At 41.8% G+C, this 21,819-nt stretch overlaps 1 protein-coding gene across 5 annotated transcripts in view; it reads left to right on the top strand.

The window, feature by feature from the left end:
* LOC122813998 (XIAP-associated factor 1-like) overlaps positions 1 to 16,878 on the top strand; it is a 277,349-nt gene extending 260,471 nt beyond the window's left edge. For all 5 annotated transcript variants that reach the window (XM_044086581.1, XM_044086579.1, XM_044086578.1 and 2 more), the window contains 2 exons: positions 7,807 to 7,874; positions 12,438 to 16,878. In XM_044086581.1, coding sequence (XP_043942516.1) covers positions 7,807 to 7,874; positions 12,438 to 12,503 — 134 coding nt within the window. In that variant the 3' untranslated portion in view covers positions 12,504 to 16,878. The remainder of the gene's footprint in view (positions 1 to 7,806; positions 7,875 to 12,437) is intronic.
* Positions 16,879 to 21,819: the final 4,941 nt, after the last annotated feature.

Genomic DNA, 21,819 nt, shown 5'->3' with positions numbered 1-21,819 from the left:
TGTGGCTGACCAAGTTTGTGGATGACTGTAAGTTGGGTGCTGTCATTGACTCCCCAAATGATGTTAACATACTTCAAGAGGGTTTCACAGCAACAAATGACTGGTGCCAAAGTCATGGCCTTAAGTTAAATGCAAAAAAAATGTATTATCATACCATTCGGCAAAAACACAGCCCCTACTGATTACCACATTAGCGGCAACCCCCTAAACACACAACCTGTGGTGAGAGACCTGGGTACACAAGTTGACAACAATCTCACATTTGACCATCATGTAGCAGCAGTGGTCAGAAAAGCCTTTTACTTGGTTCATCTTATAAGTAAAGGGATTGCATCCAGAAAAAAGGAGGTTATTACTTCTCTGTACTCTTCCCTCATTAGGCCAATAATTCAGTACAACGCCCCGTTTAGTATGTACCTCTCCAAACACCTGAACCAACTGGAAAGGCCACAGAAATACCTTGCAAAGAGAATCCATGGCCTCCGAAACCTGTCCTATGTGGACAGGCTCAAATCACTATCACTCTACTCTGTATCATACAGATTGCTCAGAGGTGACCTGTGTCTCACCTACAAGGCAATCTCAGACCCTGCTCTACTAGAGATGCTCCATATCCGTAAGTCTAACTCCTCGCGTAGTACTCAATTGAAAGGCTTAAATCTAATATGTGACATTAACACAACCTGCAGGAGAGACAGGTTCCCAGAGGCTGCCCTGTCTCTGGAATAGACTCCCCATACACGTCAAACAAAGTACGTTGTTGACCCTCTTCAAGCGCAATTTTGATGAGTGGATAGGCAACCACAAATATGTCCCAGAGGTTCCACCTGTGTGCCTCATTGACAGGGTGACAGGTGCTAATTGTGGTTTCTTTTCTGGGGATAAATGCTAGGCTAGGCTTGTAAGGGCCCCAGAGCCATTAGTCTAGTAATCTCGTATGATCCTATGTTTGGCTCTTTTTTGCCTGAATTTTGTCCCTAGAAAGAATGTGGTGATGAGCAGAATGGTTTAAGAACAGTTCTGAGACCAATTCTGTGTGAAAATGTGGTTAATTCTAAGGATATCTGATTCATGTGAAAGACCAGATATATTCACTACAAATAAGGACTTAAAACTTTAAGATCTAATGAGCAAAAGTCTTCTTCTTCTTCTTCTTTTGACTGTTCCCATTAGGGGTCGCCACAGCGGATCATCTGTTTCCATTTTTTCCTGTCCTCTGCATCTTGCTCTGTCACACCAACCACCTGCATGTCCTCTCTCACCACATCCTTACCTTAGGCCTTCCTCTTTTCCTGTTACCTGGCAGCTTCATCATTAGCATCTTTTTCCCAATATCCTCTGCATCCCTCCTCAGCACATGTCCAAACCAATGTAATCTTGCCTCTCTGGCTTTGTCTCCAAACCTTCCAACCTGGACTGACCCTCTAATATACTTATTCCTAATCCTGTCTATCCTGGTCAAATCCATTGCAAATCTTAACATCTTCAACTCTGCCATGTCAAGCTCTGACTCCTGCCTTTTTGTCATTGCCACTGTCTCCAGCCCATATAACATAGCTGGTCTCACTAAACTCTTGTACACCTTCACTTTCACTCTTACTGGTACTCGTCTGTCACAAATCACTTCTGACACTCTTCTCCACCCACTCCATCCTGCCTGTGCTCTCTTCTTCACCTCTCTTCCACACTCACCATTACTCTGAACTGTAGATCCCAAGTACATAAACTCATTCACCTTCACCACCTCTACTCCCTGCATCCTCACCTTTCCTCTATCCTCCCTCTCATTCACACACATTTATTCTGTCTTAGTCCTGTTGACCTTCATTCCTCTTCTCTCTAGAGCATATCTCCACCTCTCCAGGGTCTCCTCCACCTGTTCCCTACTCTCACTACAGATCACAATGTCATCTGCAAACATCATAGTCCATGGGGACTCCTGTCTGATCTCCTCTGTCAATCTGTCCATCACCATTGCAAATAAGAAAGGGCTCAGAGCTGATCCTTGATGTAATCCCACCTCCACCTTAAACGCATCCATCACTCCCACCGCAGACCTCACTGCTGTCACACTACCCTTGTACATATCCTGTACCACTCTTACATACTTCTCTGCCACTCCCAACTTCCTCATACAATACCACAACTCCTCTCTAGGCACCCTGTCATATGCTTTCTCTAAGTCCACAAAGACACAATGCAACTCCTTCTGACCTTCTCTGTACTTCTCCATCAACACTCTCAGAGCAAACATCACATCTGTAGTGCTCTTTCCTGGCATGAAACCATACTGCTGATCACTAATCATCATCTCCCTTCTTAACCTAGCTTCCACTACTCTTTCCCATAAATTCATGCTGTGACTGATCAATTTAATCCCTCTGTAGTTACTACAGCTATGCACATCACGCTTATTCTTAAAAATCGGTACCAAAACACTTTTTCTCCATTCCTAAGGCATCCTTTCACTTTCCAAGATTTCATTAAACAATCTAGTTAAAAACTCCACTGCCATTAAACACCTCCATGCTTCCACAGTTCTGTCATCTGGACCAACAGCCTTTCCATTCTTCATCCTCTTCTTAGCTATCCTTACTTCCTTCTTGCTAATCCGCTGCACTTCATGATCCACTATCTGCACATCATCCAACCTTCTCTCCCTCTCATTCTCTTCATTCATCAGCCCCTCAAAGTACTCTTTCCATCTGCTCAACACACTCTCCTCGCCTGTCAGTACGTTTCCCCCATTATCCTTTATCACCCTTACCTGCTGCACATCTTTCCTAGCTCGGTCCCTCTGTCTAGCCACTCAGTACAGGTCCTTTTCTCCCTCCTTAGTGTCCAACTTTTCATACAACTCTCTATACGCCTTATCCTTAGCCTTTGCCACCTCTCTCTTTACCATGCACCTCATCTCCTTATACTCCTGTCTACTTTCTTCATCTCTCTGACAATCCCACTTCTTCTTCGCCAACCTCTTTCTCTGTATACTCTCCTGTACTTCCTTATTCCACCACCAGGTCTCCTTGTCCTCCTTCCTCTTTCCAGATGTCACACCAAGCACCTTTCTAGCCATCTCCCATACTAGCTCTGCTGTAGTTACCCAGCTATTCGGTAACTCTTCACTGCCACCCAGTGCCTGTTTTAACTCTTCCCTAATGAGAAAAATCTAATCTAATGAGCAAAAGAAATATCACTAAAATAGCACTTTTCCAAGAGAAGAACCTTACAGCTACTAACCTAGCTACTTTGAAATGGCGATATGTAATCTTTCATTGAGTTAAATTCCCAAGAAGGAGATGTATTCTTTAAAAGCAGGTAAAGGTGCAGAAGCCCTTTAAGGACCTGCTTGTCAACCCACTTCTGGGCCACAGTCCTACCTTTCACAAGGTCATGATATGCCACAATGGAGGGATTGGTCAGCTTGGCTATGTAAAAACTAAAATTTGAGTTAAATATGTACCAGATAAAGGTCAGAATAATCTGTAAGTTAACAAACAGAGTGAGACAATGCAGGATACCTCTCTGACAAGACGGAAAACCTCTTTCCAATTAAAAGAGTGGAAAGTTTTATAGTGTTTGCATTCACTTCAAAGACAGAAGGTCTGCTAGAAGCAGAGGATGCAATGGAGCCGCCTGGCCCTGAGGTACACTCAGCTGTCACTGTGGCTAAGGGGACTTCCTTGTCTTGTATTGGGGCAGGTTCTATAATGCCAGGGAACAGCAAGCCTGAAATTCAAAGTTTTTAGTTGTCATGAGGAGAAGGAGCCAAAAGGATGTATCCTGATATTTTCTAGTAGGGGAGGAATCAGGGAGGGAGAAAGGTAAACAGGAATCTCTTCTGCCACTAAAGGGAGAATATGTCCAGAATTGACTCTTGTTAACCTGCTGAAATGAGCAAAAGTGGGAGAGGTCTGCATTCTGCTATGTGATTAACATGTTCTTCATTTCTGGCCATCAAACCTTTCTTGCCTTAAAGGCAGGTGAGATGCACAGACTTCCTGATCTTGATCCCAGCCACTTAGCTCTCTGCATGGCTTCAAGTTTTAGTCCACTTGAGCCCAAGTAGAAGAGATGAAGGCATCCTGGGATGTACACCCCAAGATAGTTGCTGGGTGTGCATCTCTCTTGCTTCCCTCAATGTTAAACAATTATAGAGACATGCAAGGACCCAGAGTCAATTTCATGAACAGAATTTGAGGCAGGAGACTTTGGCCAATGCCATTCTTCTAGATTCTGTACCTTTTCTTTTTCTGTTTGTCTGATCCTTGCCTGGAGTTATAGCAATACCCTCCTGCCAGTCCCTGCACTGACCTCCCCATAAAGCCATATTCTGTGATGGGATGTAGGCCTCAAGCCTCTCATGTCTTCTCACCCAGATGGCCAGATAGAAGCTCTAGCACCTATCCTAGGCCATACAAAAACTAGCATTGCAGGTTAATGAATGCAGGAGCACTTTGGTAGCTTCAGCAATTTAGGTATCAAACATGGGAACTTCCCAATAAAATGCGTAAGGATTAATATCCAAATGGTATGAGCAGTGGGAGGGAGTTGGGAAGCAGAAGGGATGGGAATATCTTCTTAGCCTGGTATGTGGAATCATAGTATGTGCTTGCAGAAGTAACACACTCCAGTGACCCCAGAGGCTAGAGATTTTTCAGAAGTGTACTGAACTTGGGACTTCAGTAAAGGCAATTACAACACTTACTAAGTGCAGATGCCCTTTGAAGTCAGGCAAATGTTCCTTGACATTCTTTTTTTCAACAGTGTGCTGTACTTTATCTCACAGAGGGGATTTGATCATTGCCAGTGCCATTTTGCCTGCAGATCCAGTTCTGCAGTTTTCTGCCACTCACCTTTGTGAAGGTCCTGTCCTCCCCACTCCTAGTGATATGAGCCTCTGGGACTATGTCTCTCTCTGACTGCCTGTAAAGGTAATCATGTGATCTTCAGTAATTTGTGCCCGAAGTGCTCTTATAGTGGGTGGAACTGGATCTTGTAGCAGGGAAGGTGCTATAGTGGCTGGTTATACATGCTACTGATGTAGAACCTGCTACTTCTGTTTGTTCGTCTGGACTGGGGTGTAACAAATTTATGTCATCCTTTCCTCTTGCCTTCTGCATAATATAATCCCAATCTGCTAATTATCTGTTGTAGCACCACCAGGTGCTATTGTTTATGGTGTCTCAAAACCTCCTACGTACAGATTTCAAAATAAAACTCTGTTCTTCAGCTCCCAGCATGATCCAACCTCTGCATCAATAAACCATGCTACACATTTTTTTGAACTTGAAAAAAGTATTTATTTATCTCAGTGGCACAGCAGCAGCCAGTGTTGTTACCCCACAGCAAGACATTCCCTGGTTCAATTCCTGGCTGGGGTGCCTTCTGTGCGGAGTCCGAATGTCCTCCCTGTATTCCTGTGGGTTTCCTCCAGGTGCTTCAGTTTCCGCCCATATTCCAAAGACATGCAGTAGGAAGATTAGACACTGTACATTGGCCATAGGTGTCAGTGTGCGTGTGAGTGTCTAGTATGGGAAAAACAACTGCAGCAGGGCTAGGCACCTGATGGTGTAAACATTTGCTCTAGTTGATTGTCACTGTTGAGGTGAAACCCTGACCCCCTGTACAAATATGGGAAAAAGGGGTTGTAGATGGATGGATAGATGAATTACTGGGAAAGTCCGATTTGGGATAAAACACTTTTTCAGAGAAGGCCTGGGAGGAAAAGCTCCACATTTAACACCAGTTTGACATATACATAAAATACAGTTACATGATATCAGAAGTAGTACAAAATATAGGTAAGTGTACATGCATGAGAGAAAAAAAAATGTATAATAGCTTACGTAAACATCATTCAAGAACAGAGCATATACATAGCATACATCGGTATATAAAGTGTTGAATATTCATTAGAAATAGACACAGGTTTGTATATAGCAAAGACATATAAAACATTGGAAAACATACTGTAATATTACATGTAATATTAATTAGCTCACAAAAAGAGTACATCAGCAGTAGGGAGTGGATATAATTCATCTTTACATTATCAGATCCAATAACAATTCATTAAATTACATTAGACTCACAAATATACCAGTGGCATACAGGGATAAAGCCCTGACTATGGCCCAAGCGACCGAAGTTCAATTATTAGCTTGAATACTTAATGGTACATGTTGGGAAGATAGGCATGCCCATCAGGAGGTGGGGGGGTCCCAGCCATCTTGTGCTACAGCTCTCCTTACACTGTCTTCACTATACAGTGGAAGCATGCCCATCGGGATGAGGGGGGTCCCAGCCAGCTTGTGCTATGGCTGTGCTCACACTGCCTTCACTATACAATGGAAGCATGCCCATCAGGGGGAGGGGGGGGTTCCAACCAGCTTGTGCTACGGCTGAGCTCACAGTGCCTTCACTATACAGTGGACATACCCAGTGGGGGAAGGGGGGTCCCAGCCAGCTTGTGCTACAGGTCTGTTCACACTGCCTTCACTTTACGATAGAAGCATGCCCATCAGGGGGAGGGGGTTACCAGCCAGCTTGTGCTACAGCTGTGCTCACACTGCCTTCACTATACAATGAAAGCATGCCGATCAGAGGGAGGGGGGGTTCCAGCCAGCTTGTGCTACGGCTGAGCTCACAGTGCCTTAACTATACAGTGGACATACCCAGTGCGGGAAGGGGGGGTCCCAGGCAGCTTGTGCTACAGGTCTGTTCACACTGCCTTCACTTTTTACGATAGAAGCATGCCCATCAGGGGGAGGGGGTTACCAGCCAGCTTGTGCTATGGCCTTCAGTATACAGTGGACATACCCAGTGGGGGAAGGGGGGATCCCAGCCAGCTTGTGCTACGGGTCTGTTCACACTGCCTTCACTGTACGATGGAAGCATGTCAGGATGTGGAGAGTCATACTACTCAACCTCTAAGTTCCAAAAATCTGGACAAAGACCCAAAAATAGGGACATTTTTTAAACATTGGTCTTATTAACTTAGAAAGTTGCCAGAATAACAGGATTTATGTTAGCATGCATTCTCTGAAGGATACAAAGTCTGAAACTCAAATGTATGTCAGTATTTAGTGTCTTCAGTCATGTGTGGTTTTGTAGAAAACCACATATTTTGTAATGAACAGACCAGAAATATAAGATAAAAATCTGGACATTCTGCAAAAATCTGGATATTTGAGAGGTATGAGGGAGCCAGTGCAGGGGAATGTGGGGACAGCTACCCCGCTGGTGACAGTAGTCCTTGTTGGCATGTGTGAAGGAGTGTGCATGTATGGAGAGAAAGGCACAGGTGGTCTTTGCTATGAAACAAGTGCTCACATCACCACCAGAGGAGGGGGTTAAGCCATTTATAGTAAAAACACACTCATGGCCCGGATGCCAGGGAGGGCACAAGCAACCCTGGTGTCTCCCTGTATGGCAGTTCCACATTGGCTCTTGCCCCAGTAGTTCTGGGGACTTGCCACCACTAGGGAATGAATGGGCATCCAGTGGGGGGGACCTGATGGTCATCAGGAAGAGGGGAGAAGTACACAACAAATAAATAAATAAATAAATAAATAAATAAATAAATAGTACTAAGGTGAAATGCATTTGTGTGCCTGTCTGTTAGGCACCAGTGTGCTTTTAGGATTTAGCAATGGAACTGGGATCATGCCTGTGAAATAGAAAAGTTTGTGTGAAACAAAGCAGTGGTGGTGGTTATGATGATGATGATGATGATGATGATGAAGGAAAGGCTTATATAGTTTGTTTTACCAGAGTAACATTTGTTTTGTGTCTCCTTACTAGATGATGCTCTGGTCCCGTGCCAGTTCTGTGAGGCATTGATACCATTTCAAGACATCCTTCTCCATCAGGTGAGAATAAGGAGTGAACACCGTTGCAGAAATTGAATAAAATGTAATGGGATCATGACTGTAAACGGTGTGACCCCCAAATAATAAATAAACAGTAGTGTTACATAGGTGATTTGACTTTTATCAGTTTTTAGAATGCTGTATTTATATCAAGACCCTTCCACAACTACTATATTGATAACAGATGTTAGTCTTCTACTTTACTGAGGTTCACTTCACAACAATGGCAGTCCGCTTACAAATGCAACCCCACCATCATAACTAAATAATTAGTGTTACGTGAGTTATTTAGCTTCTGTTTCAGAGTTACTGGGACTATGTCTTTAAAATGCTCTGCCTGTCCGTAAATGTTGCATGCTCTACTGAGGTCACAACAGCACTATAAGCCTTGTCTGCCAAATGGGATTCCTGTGCTAAATTAGTTATTTCACAGGTTCATAGGTATGTATTAGGCAATCAGTTCACAGGCAGTTACAAGCTTAGCCAAAACCCCATATTCAAAAGTTTCCTCCAGCCTCAAAGAGGGGAAAGACAAGACCAACCAAGGTGAATTTGAGGTTGACCACTCAGTTATGTAGTTTTTATCTTGCAGGTGGCAACACTCCTAACCTGCTTCACATGCAGTGGAAGTTTGCTGCAGAGGTGAGGGATGCATTGAGACATGAATGTATGATGCCAATGTGTCTTATTTATCTCTTATGAAGGTTCAGTTAATTTAACTGGGTGTTTCAAATACCGTTCATTCGGTTTAGTTACTTTAACTGCATATTTCAAGTACCATTTCTTCTGTGAAGGAATAGGTCAGAGGTTTGGATCTTTCATGGTTTGAAAGGCTAGGCACAGATCTCTATGGAGGTGCCCATAAGAGAGTGAGCACAGAGAAAGGGCTGCCACTCTGTCCTGAAAACTAAGATTTTTGAAGCTTCGGATCTTTTTAGTTATGAATCTTTGAGGTTTCTCAAGCTGAGTGATATGTTTAGACAAATATATGCCAAATGGTGTTTTATATTTAATAATAGGTCTGATGCGATTCTAGTAAGGGGGGAAGTAAGACTTCTTTGGACCTAGAGGAGATTTCTTTGGAAATTAGCTGAACCTGATAGGATGCCATGGAATCTTGACGGTTAAATGCTAATGAATTAACAACAAGAGTGCCTTTCTAAATTATGACAGTGTCGATCGGAGGGGTGTGTTACCTCTATGGTATGCAAAAGTATTTTGTTTACCAAAATGAACTATACTTCAATTTCTTACATTTAATTTGAGACCCTTGTCCTTGCACCAATTGTTAACACAGTCAAACTCATTTTGGAGCAGTTGTGAGTCAGTGTGGCACCTGTGACTCTAACCATACGGATTCTGTCAGGCAGCCAATTAGCTATCCACCACACAACATAAGGATTTATATTCAGATTGACAAGTCTATCAATAATCCCAGCATAGGGAATAGTGTCAAAGGCCTTGGCCAGGTCTAGATATGCTGTATGTTACTATCCACTATTTTGGTTACACTTTCAAAAAAGTTAATAAGGTTATTAAAGAGGCAGAACCTTCCTCTGCCAAAGCCAGATTGATGAGGGTCCAGGGTTAAAAAAAATTCAATGCCCAGATTAATGAGGTCTGAGACAATATGCTTCACAGTTTTACATATGAAGCTAGTATGACTAATAGGTTTATATTTACCAAGATTTGTGGTTGGGCCATCCTTATATAACTGCATTACAGTGTCTATTTTACAGGATTTGGGAATGCAACCTGTGGAGGGGCTTAGATTAAACAGGTTTAGTAAGGGTTCAGATAGACCATATTTAGTACTGTTAGTGAAACTACCTGGTGTGTTATCTGGGCCATGGATGAGGTGTTCTTAACTTTTAAGAGGGCTGAGGGAGCTTACTCCAGTGTTATTAAAGGGTGTGACTGGGGTTGTGGAATCTGTGAAATGGCTATAACTATGGATGAAGTGAAATTTTAACTAAATTTGTCCTGTAAGATATTAGCTATTTTTTGGGCCAGAGTATGCAATGTTACTGTGGACTAGTTTCAAACATTGTTGTGTGTTAGTATGTAATGTCCAGACACAGTTAAAGAGGGGTTTATAGTTTGTTTTTATTGTAGTGACTAGTTTAAGTTTACACACAACTTTAAGCTTCCTGATGGTTCCCTTATGCTGTTTACTACTTTACTTAAGTGTGCTCTTAAAGTCGGTAGAAAGAAACTTCTTTCAAGCTGTGATGCCCGTGCACTGGCCCAGTAATCAAGGAGCTGCAATCCACACCACTAACACCAGTGAGAGGCATCCACATTGGAAAGGATAACAAATACACACACAGTAAAGTACAATTTCCCTTAAGAGCACAGAGATATCACAGTCAGTCTGGGGCTGGTTTCTCTCTTTCTCTCCAGATCCCCAATAAGACTTCCCCACTGGCAGAGCTGTAGAGTGGAGTCCTTAGCCAGGGTTCTAAGCCAAGTCCTCCCAGCACTCCCTCTGTCCAACCAGTGCTTCGTGTCCCTGCCCAAGTAGCTGACACACACATGCACTCTGAGTTATGATTTATAGACAACCACACAGACACTCCTGGGGAAGGCTGGCACAGGTTCACTAGGTATGCCCCTTATGCCCAGGCTATAAGGTAGTAATCCACTGCCACCAGAACTCCCAATATCACCTATTAAAAAGGTCCTTACCAAAGGGTGTCCAATTATTACTGTGCAATATTATTATCCAGTTAGTAAGTGTGACCAGAACTTTTAAGGAGTTATTGGAGTGGCTTTGTACAGTATCCCTATATACATGCAATGTGCCTTAGAGCTTAAATTATCTCTACACAAAACAGCCACAGTTGAAAGTTTAAAAATATTTAATAATAAATAATAAAACCACACAAGACAATACTTTACTACACAGTGCTAGTCAATACTTCAGACATCACAGGAAAATGCTTAAAATAATACTGTAAAATAGTTCTGACACAACTATAGAAAACAGCTAGCCTAAACTTACTACTTTCTATCTTTTCCTAAGAACAATCACAGTTCTAAATAAAGTTACATATAGAGCAAAAGCAGAGTACTGATGAGTTGTTGTCAGCTTTAGACAAAATCCAAAATGCTCTCTCTCTGTCTCTCTCTCTCTCTGAGACAGTCTTTTAATTTGATAATACATCACTGCTGACCCATTTTAGATTACATCATTCTTCTCTGGTTCCCAGGCTAACAGAAACACAGAGTTTAACATGTCTTTGATCTTGCACCTGGTCAGGAAACCACAGCAATTAAAGACTTCATATATGTATAAATCTAGCAATTAACTCTGGTCTCAAAACAATAGAACGAATCTGCTGGTCCAGACATCACGGCTCTGAGTTTGATATCAAACAGTCATACAATGCTTGACTTATCAGCTTTCTTCCAGCAGAGTGCAATGTTGTTACATTTTTGGCATTCAACATTTAACACAATTTTCTTACATTTAAGAGAACAAGCCTGTGGGTTATATTAATATTTACAAATGACAGAATTATCCACAAAATTTAATCTAGCTAGGCTGGCAGCCTTCACACAAGCATTAAATGTTTTTTTCCTTGTTATAGAATGTATTTATATGGTAGTCTGCCTCTGAGGGTTGTTTTTAAATGTCTCATTCTATTCAGTGAGGATAGGGGCTGTCTTATCAATACAAGTATTTAAGTTCTACCACTGGGGTTTGTTTTTACATGTCTCATTCTATTCTGTGAGGATAGGGACTGTCTTATCAATACAACTGTTTAAGTAGGAGAAGAAGTCATTGGCACAGTCAGCAGCTGTAGCAATGGGATCCACTGGGGAGGGTTACAGTGGAGTTTATTTAGTTTCTTAAGTAACTGAAAATTGTTTGCTTTTGAGAAGACCCTAAATGTACAGGTATTAACAGGGGAAGTACAACAGTTTAAAGGAAAAGATCACTCATTTATGGTATGATTTTCTTATGTGGTGTGGTGGCCCTATCTTTATATGTATTAACCTTTCAGAGACATGGGATAACTGTCTCAACTCAGTAAACCTGCTAGCTAGCAAAAAGAAACTGTCAGTATATTTCTTTGTATGCCTTATACTACCTCTGCAGTGTGGTGAGATTTAATATCTGATTCATTTAGAGTGTACCAAAACATCTCAGTCCTCTCAATTATTCCCAAAGGCTCAGTTTAGTCCCCTGATAAGAATCCTATTAAGTGTTATTTTTTGCCTTGCTGCAGTCTGTGAAGTGTGTTGAAATGTGAATGCAGAATTTAAGGAGAGTACTCTAATTCCCTGAAATATTTACAGTGGTAGTTTTTCAGGAGGGAAACTGATATCAGTTGGAGTTGAAAACAAACCCAACTTTCTTCACCTCAGCCCTTAAACAAGTAGCTTGTACAAATTCAGAATATCTAGCAGTGGCATAATTCAGTTTAACTGAATGATTTTTCTTCCTTGGTCATGAAACCTCTGAGTAATATCATCCAATGTCTGCTGTGTTAGTCTGTAAAAACATCTCGGATTGTATTTCCCTTTTCTCACTGATTTTCTTTCTTCCTTTTACAGAGTGCCTGTGCTCAAGACACGACTCCCAGCACTACAGAGTCATTGAACCTATCAGATTTTGACTGAAGGAAAAGCATTGCATCACTACTACAGATCAAAGAGCACAACATCATAATCTAACACAGATCAAAGAGCATGATATCATAATCTAACACAGATCAAAGAGCACGACATCATAATCTAACACAGAGCAAAGAGCACAACATCATAATCTAACACAGATCAAAGAGCATGACATCATAATCTAACAGTTCCATCAGACATCACTGCCAAACTTCCCAGTCACTTTAAAGGGGACATGCCCAACCCGACTGGTCACACTGATGTCTTCACTTAACTGCAGTAATGTTTCTCCCACCCATGACTGCATGATTTGGTTTTGTCAATTACCAGTTAACACATGTTTGCAAAACTATTCACCCATCCATTTCTGATCATGTGTACCAGTTTCACTTGTATGCATCACAATCATTTGCTGTATTATTTTTAGCCAGGTTTTCCAAATAGTTTGAGGCCTGCTTTTAATGAGGAGTCACACAGAAGGCATGTGAAGACCGACAGAATTGAGCACAGGACTACTGCATAAAGTTTGTTAGTAGTTCATGGTCCTTAATCATCTGAAATAAACTGACAAACAGACTGTCAGCTCTTTTTATGCTCCTACCATGAAAGAGAGAGAGGGAGAGATATATGTTCACCACTTCATTTCGTATAATGAACACAGAGCATTTTCACCTATTCAGCGTTGAGATGGCCGTGAAAACCATTAATCCCCTACCAAGTCTGTCTAGTAACACAGATGTGATCTTCTGCCTAACTCAAAATGACTGTGTGAAACACATTCACTGACTTACACAGACCTACAAATGGACAATGAAGTCTTTACTTACAGTCATCTCTGGTACCAGTATAGACCATTTATCCTTGAAAAAGTCTTCAGCCTTTCTACAGAGCACCTCTGTTTCTCACATGCAGACTTAATATCCTCAGAATGGGCAGATGACGTGCAAATAACAAACACAAAAAAAAACCCATCTCAGCATAATTGAAGGAGAAACCGATTGAAAGTCCAGAAATCCTGCTCATCTATTGCACTGCCCAGTTGTATGTATAGAAATGTCACATTGTCTTGGAGTGCAACTTGTTTTGTTTATCGGACTCTAAAGTTACAGGCATGGCAGAGCCAGGAAGCCTGCATTTAAAGATACCATGGAATATTCTATAGAATTGATGTCATAAATGTTCTTCTTTGATTGCTTCAAAATTTCCATCATGCTATGGTTGTTGCAACATCAGGCAGGAGGGGGTGTAGCAGCCCATAGGTTGAACTATGACATCTCTCTACTGTCAGTCACGTTTCAAAAAAAAAAAATCAATGCTTTTGAAAATAATTACTGCCAGTTTAGGATGTTACACAAACAATTCACTATAAAACTGATGACAGTCATGTTATGTTTAGAAGCTATACTCATTTTAGAAGAAGAAAGATCATTTCAGGGGAGAGAGAAAACATATGACCTGTAGAATTAAGGCCAGATGAAAGTGATTGTCAGGTTATGGTTTCTTTGCTGGGAGGTTTGTCTTTTTGGATTGAGATTTAAACTCCAGATTATCTTCCTCCGTTAAATGCACTAATCTGTGTGCTGCAGAGTAGTCACAGAAGTCAGTGTGTGTGTGTGTGTGTGTGTGTGTGTGTGTGTGTGTGTGTGTGTGTGTGTGTGTCTATTGTATGCAGACTGGTTTCATTAATTGATAGGTACTCTGGGGTAAAAAAGTAGCATCTGTTATTGATGGGGGAAATAGGAGCAGTTTGAATAATAGCGAGCTGTTCAGATTTCTGCAATTAGGTTTAGAAATGTTTTATTTTATTATCCTGTTGTAATATGTTTCTGCATACTGTTCACACCAGTTTCTCCTGTAACTTTGTGGAACAAATATTTACAAAATGCCTGTGAGCGCAAAAGTGGTCTTTAAGAATCTGTGCATATGCAAAAAGGAAGGGGTCCCCCTTACCTGATGATCTTACACATGAATTGACAGAGATGGCTGTTTCTTATATCACAATTTTTATAATTATGATGACTCTAAATTAACAGCTAGAGACGTACTTAATGCACTTCTAAATTACACAAAAAAATTGTATTAGAAAAGGTTGCGTACCTCCATAATATATCCCATTTACTCACTTATTTCAGTCTGTCCAAAGCACAGTGGGGGACAGTAAACTAGCAGTAGTTTATGTACTCCTCTGGTAGTCTCTCTTGACAAAAGTAACTTTGCTGGGGTATCTTTCTCAACCTTACAAAAGCTTTTGACACACCTGGACATTTGTCTAAGTTGGACACCCTGAGGTTTGATTCCATAGATCCTAGAGGCTTGATGAGGTTTCAAAGCTCTGTATTCAGTCCTACCTAGTTTGTCAGGCAGGATTCTGCTACAAGAGGACCTAGTCTTTTGCAGATGGGAGGTCATTAGGGATCTGTCCGGGGCCATTTATTTTCTTCTACATTTGTAGCTCTTCTGTGGTAAAGGCACATTCACTATGTTGATAACTCCGTTCTAATAAGTGCTACCTACAGAGCAGGTAAAACTCACCTTGATCTATATTAAGCCCTACACTCACTGTGAACCTTGTTGTCTGACAGGGGGTTCTATTACTGCATCTTTTGAAACCCAAATTCAGGTTATTTGCAGTAGGGCAGTCCCTAAGGATAGCCCTTTGCTCTTTTCTTTCATCTCCAAGTCTGATATATTTGTTTCTCTTGTGAATAACAGTTAATTATCTTGGACATACTCTTCACCAGGAACTGTCTTATAGCATCATACAGTCATCAAGTTAAGAAGATTCAGTAACAGGTAGGTCCTCTACAAGAGAAAACATCATGCTGACATGTAAGAGGTGTTTAGCTTCACATAATCTATATTCCTACCTCATATTCTGTGTATCAGTGTGTGGTCATATGCAATCTGTAACCAGGTCTTTCACAGTGTTTGTCTGTGGCCTTTAATAATATTGCAAGATTTGCTGCTGATGCACTCTCTCCACCTCCTCATTTTAGACCGATTTTCTGTTGCAAACAAAATCACCTGTGGAGATGCGTGCTTACTTTCTGCATAGTACACAATGATTGCAGTACTCATAACAAACATCCTCTTCACTAGCATCCTCTAGCTGTGATGACAAGGTATTAGCAAACGATCAAATAGTCATATGATCACAGAATGCTAGCTTTACTTTGTGCGAGATCAAGGTACAGCGGGAATTGGGAATTTACCTCTTCCCCGCTGCTGATTGATGTCAGAGTTGATATAAATAAGTAACAAAGGGAAGGGGCAAAGGGCTTGCCTCCAGTAAAAAAAAAACTGAATTTTTGTATGCTTTTTTTTCTTTTTTGCTTAGATTTTTGATCTTGGTCGACCAATCAGTTATGGTTCAACCACTTGCTTTTTTATTATATGTAGTACGCATGTGTGTGTGTGTGTGTGTGTGTGTGTGTGTGTGTGTGTGTGTGTGTGTGTGTGTGTGTGTGTGTGCATTGTCCACTAGTGTGGGATGTGTGGAGCTGTGGTATGGTGTTTGGACACTATGAGAAGAGGATTCCACACATAATCCCAGAATGAAGGAACCTTCTTATAAAAAGGGAAGGACAGAATCAGACAGTGAGAGACACTGACCTCTCATAGACAACAATTTGTAACCAATGGTGGAGACTCTTAGGGAAGTGTTAATCAGAAGAAACTGTATTGTAACAGGAAAATGCCTGTGGAGATATTCAAAGGAATACTAGGAACTTGCCTGGAGATTTACTGAAAGGAATATCTGGAGACTATTTGTGGATGTGTCTGTATTGAAGGAAAACCAGAGACATGTTTATAGATGAGCCTGAGAGCTACAAACCAATTGGACCTAATCTGGAGAACCAAGGCTATGGATTATAAGAAATTGTTATACTGAGAGACTACACAAGGACTGCAACTATAAATAACTTGACAAAGCTAAAAGCAGAAGTATGTTTACAAAGCTCAGAGCAGAAGTATGCTCATTTTTGTTTTAAGTTTAAAATGACCTTTAATTTTGGATTCTGCAGTGCCAATAAAATAATTTTGAACTAAAGTAATGTCTTCAATGTATTCCAATATTTATATCTACACATATCTATCTGTTTACACACACATATTATATATATGGGAAGTATAAAATTTTAAGATGGGGTTACAGAAACCATGCTCCTTGAAGGCCAGTAGGTTGTAAACCTATGAACCTGTAAATGTTGACTGTGCATTTTAGGTGATGAATTATGGAATTTACAACAGAATGATTAAATGAATGTAAAATTGCTGGCATGAAATGTTCATTGACTGAAAGTATTTTTAGGGATCTGTAACTGTTTTTTATTCATTTTCATCAATAAAGCATTTCAGACTTGCTGAAGTATCGATACATTGTCCCAAGTTTCTTTTAATGTCCATTTGTCATTTAAAAACTGAATATTAGAGTCTTCAACATAGCACACGTGGATAAAATAAAACCCACTGAAAGACGTTTTCATGCTTCTCTGACTACCTGTCATTTTTTTTCTTTGTAGCTGAATCAGGGGTACACGTCTAGACTTTTACTTCCTCCTCTGCCTCATCCTTCCCTTTAGGGTGGTACTGGTAGGGGGTCTGTCATGTTCCTTTCATTGATCTGAATGTTTGTGCCCTTCGTCGTCTGTCTCAGGATCATGTATGCCTTATGCTCACTGCTTGCTTGTGTCAGATATCCAGTTGTTTCCTACCCCACCCTCATTACTAATTGGGGAGGGTGGAATCGAGCATAAACCTCTTCATTTCACTTCTTCTGAGAGAATGACAGCTGTCCCTGTAACACATTATTCTTCCTTTCCTGAATGACAGCTGTCCCTGTGACTCAATACTCTTCCTATCCTGAATGACAGCTGTCCCTGTGACTCAATACTCTTCCTATCCTGAATGACAGCTGTCCCTGTGACACATTAGTCTTCCTATCCTGGATGACAGCTGTCTCTGTGGCACGTTATGCTTCCTATACAGAATGACAGCTATCCCTATGACACATTATAGGTTCATAGGTAGATACTGGGCTATCTGCCTGAAGGCATATATTAGCCCAGCCACGTTGTGCGGAATTCACCTACTCTTCCTTTCCTGAATGACAGCTGTCCCTGTGAAACATTACTCTTCCTTTCCTGAATGACAGCTATCCCTGTGACACATTACACTTCCTTTCCTGAATGACAGCTGTCCCTGTGACACATTGCTCTTCCTTTCCTGAATGATAGCTGTCCCTGTGACAGATTACTCTTCCTATCCTGAATGACAGCTGTCCCTGTGACATGTTACTCTTCATATCCTGAATGACAGCTGTCTCTATGACACATTACTCTTCCTTTCCTGAATGACAGCTGTCCCTGTGACACATTACTCTTTCCTGAATGACATCTGTCCCTGTGACACATTACTCTTCCTATCCAGAATGACAGCTATCTCTGTGATAGGTTACTCTTCCTATCCTGAATGACAGCTGTCCCTGTGACACATTACACTGTCTATCCTGAATGAAAGCTGTCCCTGTGACACAATACTCTTCCTATCCTGAAAGACTGCTGTCCCTGTGACATGTTACTCTTCATATCCTGAAAGACTACTGGACTACTGTCTCTGTGAGATATTACTCTTCCTGTCCTGAAGGATAGCTGTCTCTGTGACATGTTATTCCTCCTATCCTGAAAGACTACTGTCCCTGTGAAACATTACTGTTCCAGTCCTGAATTACAGTTGTCCCTGTGACACATTACTGTTCCTGTCCTGAATTACAGCTGTCCCTGTCACACATTACTCTTCCTACCCTGAATGACAACTGTCCCTGTGGTACGTTACTTTTCCTGTCCTGAATGACCACTGTCCCTGTGACATATTACTTTTCCTATCCTGAATGACAGGTATCCCTGTGACACTTAAAACTTCCTATCCCATGTCACTTCCAGATGACACAAGGCCCAGTCTTCAACCACAGGGGCAGGTTATGTGGCCCAACATTTGCTATAAATATATTCCTAATGGTCAGGCTGTGTCCTTAATTTGCTTTAAGGTTCTCTGCTTCACTAAAAAATTGCTTATTTCTTCATAAAATCATCCTCATCATTGTCATTTTCTTGATTTGGATCACGGTGGTAAGGTAGACAAGACCTCTGTATCCACAGCAACAGTCTCCAACAATTCCTGGGGGTTCATCAGACATTCCCAGGCAAGTTAGAGCTATACTGCAGCATGTCCTAGGTCTGCCTTGGGCCTCCTCCTGGTGGGGTGTAACTGGTACACCTCCCATGGGAAGGCCACAGGGAACATCCTAACAAGGAGTCAAACCATTTCATCATAGTGGGGCAAAGGTTGTACTCGGTTCCTTCTGCACACAGGAGCAGAGGTTGCACTCTGATGTCCTTCCATATAACAGAGCAGATGTTGTACTCGGAGGTCCTCTTACACAGAAGAATAGAGGTTGTACTCCGAGGTCCTTCTGCACAGAGAAGCACAGGTTTTACTCTGTGGTCCTTCTGCACAGAGGAGCAGAGGTTGTACTCTGAGGTCCTTTTGCACAGAGGAGCAGTGGTTGTACTCTGAGGTCCTTCCGCATAGAATAGCAGAGGTTGTACTCTGTTGTCTTTCCTCACAGAGGAGCAGTGGTTGTACTATGAGGTCCTTCTGCACAGAGGAATGGTTGTACTCTTGAAGTCCTTCTGGATTGCCAGGCACCATGCCCTATCATGGAAAGTAAACCCAGCTACCCTGCAAAGCAACCTAATTTTTGCTGCCTATATCTGTGTTCTTATCCTTTCAGTCATTATCAAAAGCACAAGTTCATAGGTAAGGATGGTGACATATCCTTTGCAGTAAATTAACAGCTTCATCCAATTACTCAGCTCTCACTCCCCACCACAGTCTGATACAATGGCCCACAGTACTGCCTCTGCTACAACAATCCACTGGTTAGTCTTGTGATCTCCTCTACCCCTACTTGTGAACAAAATCCCAAGACAGTAGCACTAGCCCTCCTACAAATAGGCAGCAGCTCAATCTTTTCTGGAAGAGAACAATGGCCACAGATTTGGAAGTGCTGATTTTCATCCCATCCACCTCACACTCAGCAGTGCATTGCTCTAGTGAACACTCAGTATCATGTCATACTCTGCAATGCATTGCTGTATTGCACTCACAATCACTTTACACTCAGAAGAACATTGCTTTAGTGAACACAGGATTACATCACACTTGTGCATCACTTTCGTGCACACTCAGAATGAGTTCACACTTACCAGTGCATTTCTGTAGTGCACAGTCAGGATCCTTCGCTCTCAGCATTGCATTGTTAGTACATTTGAGATCACTTCACACTCAGCAGTGCATTGCCCTAGTGCACTGCACTGCTGTGTGAAGTGCAATGCAATGCCCTAGTGTACACACAGGATCACCTCCCACACTGGATTCTGTTGCTGTAGTGCGCACTCAGGATCACAGTTGCTTGTAGCTAATGGTGGGGGGATAATATATCTGTATCGTAGAGGATCCCACTTCTATGGAACAGTCTTCAACTCCACATAAATAAAAGTACTTCTCTTACTTTATTTAAATTAAATTCAAATGACTGGATAGGTAACCATAAAGTCACTCCCATTTTAGCACCCATGGCCGTCATGGAAGAAGGCAATAAGTAAATTCCTCAATGTATCCTTGCCCTGTCCATCTGTAGGTTATTCATATACAAAATATAAGGGCTAAAAAACACCATGGGAATGTAAGGCTATGTCTTTTAAGATCTTCAGAGATCAATAGCCAAGTAAGTATGAACCTAAGAGGAGAACATTATATTCAAACATCAAAGATGCAACCCTCATATCCCAGACTGCATGCTTGCCCTCTACACCTTGATATCCTGTGAAAGAAAACCACAAATTATGGGGGGAGGGCAAGACATAGCCTTAGTGGAGTCCTACATCCATTCTGAATATATAGAGCTTAATGCCAACATTATAGACTCAACACTCACTCCTCAGACACCGGGATTAAATGGTAGACAGCAGTGAGCTTGGAATTCCAAACTACAGTAACACATCCCACAAGACATTCTAAGGTACACAGTCATATGTGTTCTCCAGGTCCCCCAGATAAACGAAGAAATGGCAAACACCTGTAAATTCAAAAAATTACCATTTCTTCACAAAATATATAACACAAGCCTTATTATTGTTTCATGACTGCTTAGCCTAAATGTTTGTAATATGATGCTTATTTAGCACACAAGGTAACTGATCCTGGGATACTGGGGTAAACAGATAACAGGCCAGCATTCACACTGCTTTGCTGACCCCCTACCAGATGGCATTGTTTCAAGGAGTGCCCTCCTTCTCTCCTTCACAAATGGAATGTACAGTTTGTAGAACAATAGCTCCTTTTTTGTTGTCACAGCTACACCTAGTGCTTGACTACAAGCCAGTAGGGGTTCAAAGACTACATGCCAGTAGGGTTCAATGACTACGTATAGTAGGGTTCAATAACTACATGCTGTTAAGGGTTCATAGACTGCATGCTGGTAGGGGTTCAATAACTCCATGCTGGTAGGGGTTCGATAACTACATGCCAGTAGGGGTTCAATGACTACATGCCAGTAGGGTTCAATGATTACATGCCGGTAGGATTCAATAACTACATGCTGGTAGGGGTTCAAACACTACATGCTGGTAGGGGTTCATTAACTACATGCCAGTACGGTTCAATGACTACATGCCGGTAGGGTTCAAAGACTACATGCCGGTAGGGTTCAAAGACTACATGCTGGTAGGGTTCAATGACTACATGCCACTAGGGGTTCAATGACTGCATGTCGGTAAGGTTCAACAACTACATGCCGGTAGGGTTCAATGACTACATGCCGGTAGGGTTCAATGACTACATGCTGGTAGGGGTTCAATGACTACATGCCGGTAGGGTTCAATGACTACATGCCGGTAGGGTTCAATGGCTACATGCCAGTAGGGGTGCAATGACTACATGCCGGTAGGGGTTCAATGACTACATGCCAGTAGGGGTTCAATGACTGCATGCCAGTAGGGTTCAATGACTACATGCTGGTAGGGGTTCATTTTCCAGACTTATACTGCTGGCACCCCTCACAGTAACCATAGCTTGTTTTGGGCACCAAAATACCCTGCTGCTGCTATCCTCATTTGATAGTTTAGTGGGATAAAATCTTATGCCTCATGGGACACAGGTTTGTTTAGCAGTTTATGTATCTTTTACAACTGGAATAGGTTGGTTGGGTGTGTCTGTCCTGGACTGGGATTGGGGCAGTCATGGTCCCCTCAAAAGA

Source organism: Protopterus annectens, chromosome 10.part0 (genome assembly GCF_019279795.1).
Source record: "Protopterus annectens isolate FY-2018-M chromosome 10.part0, PAN1.0, whole genome shotgun sequence".
Classification (NCBI taxonomy): domain Eukaryota; kingdom Metazoa; phylum Chordata; order Ceratodontiformes; family Protopteridae; genus Protopterus; species Protopterus annectens.
Note: the sequence above shows the minus strand (reverse complement) of the source record. Positions and strands in the feature narration are given on the sequence as shown.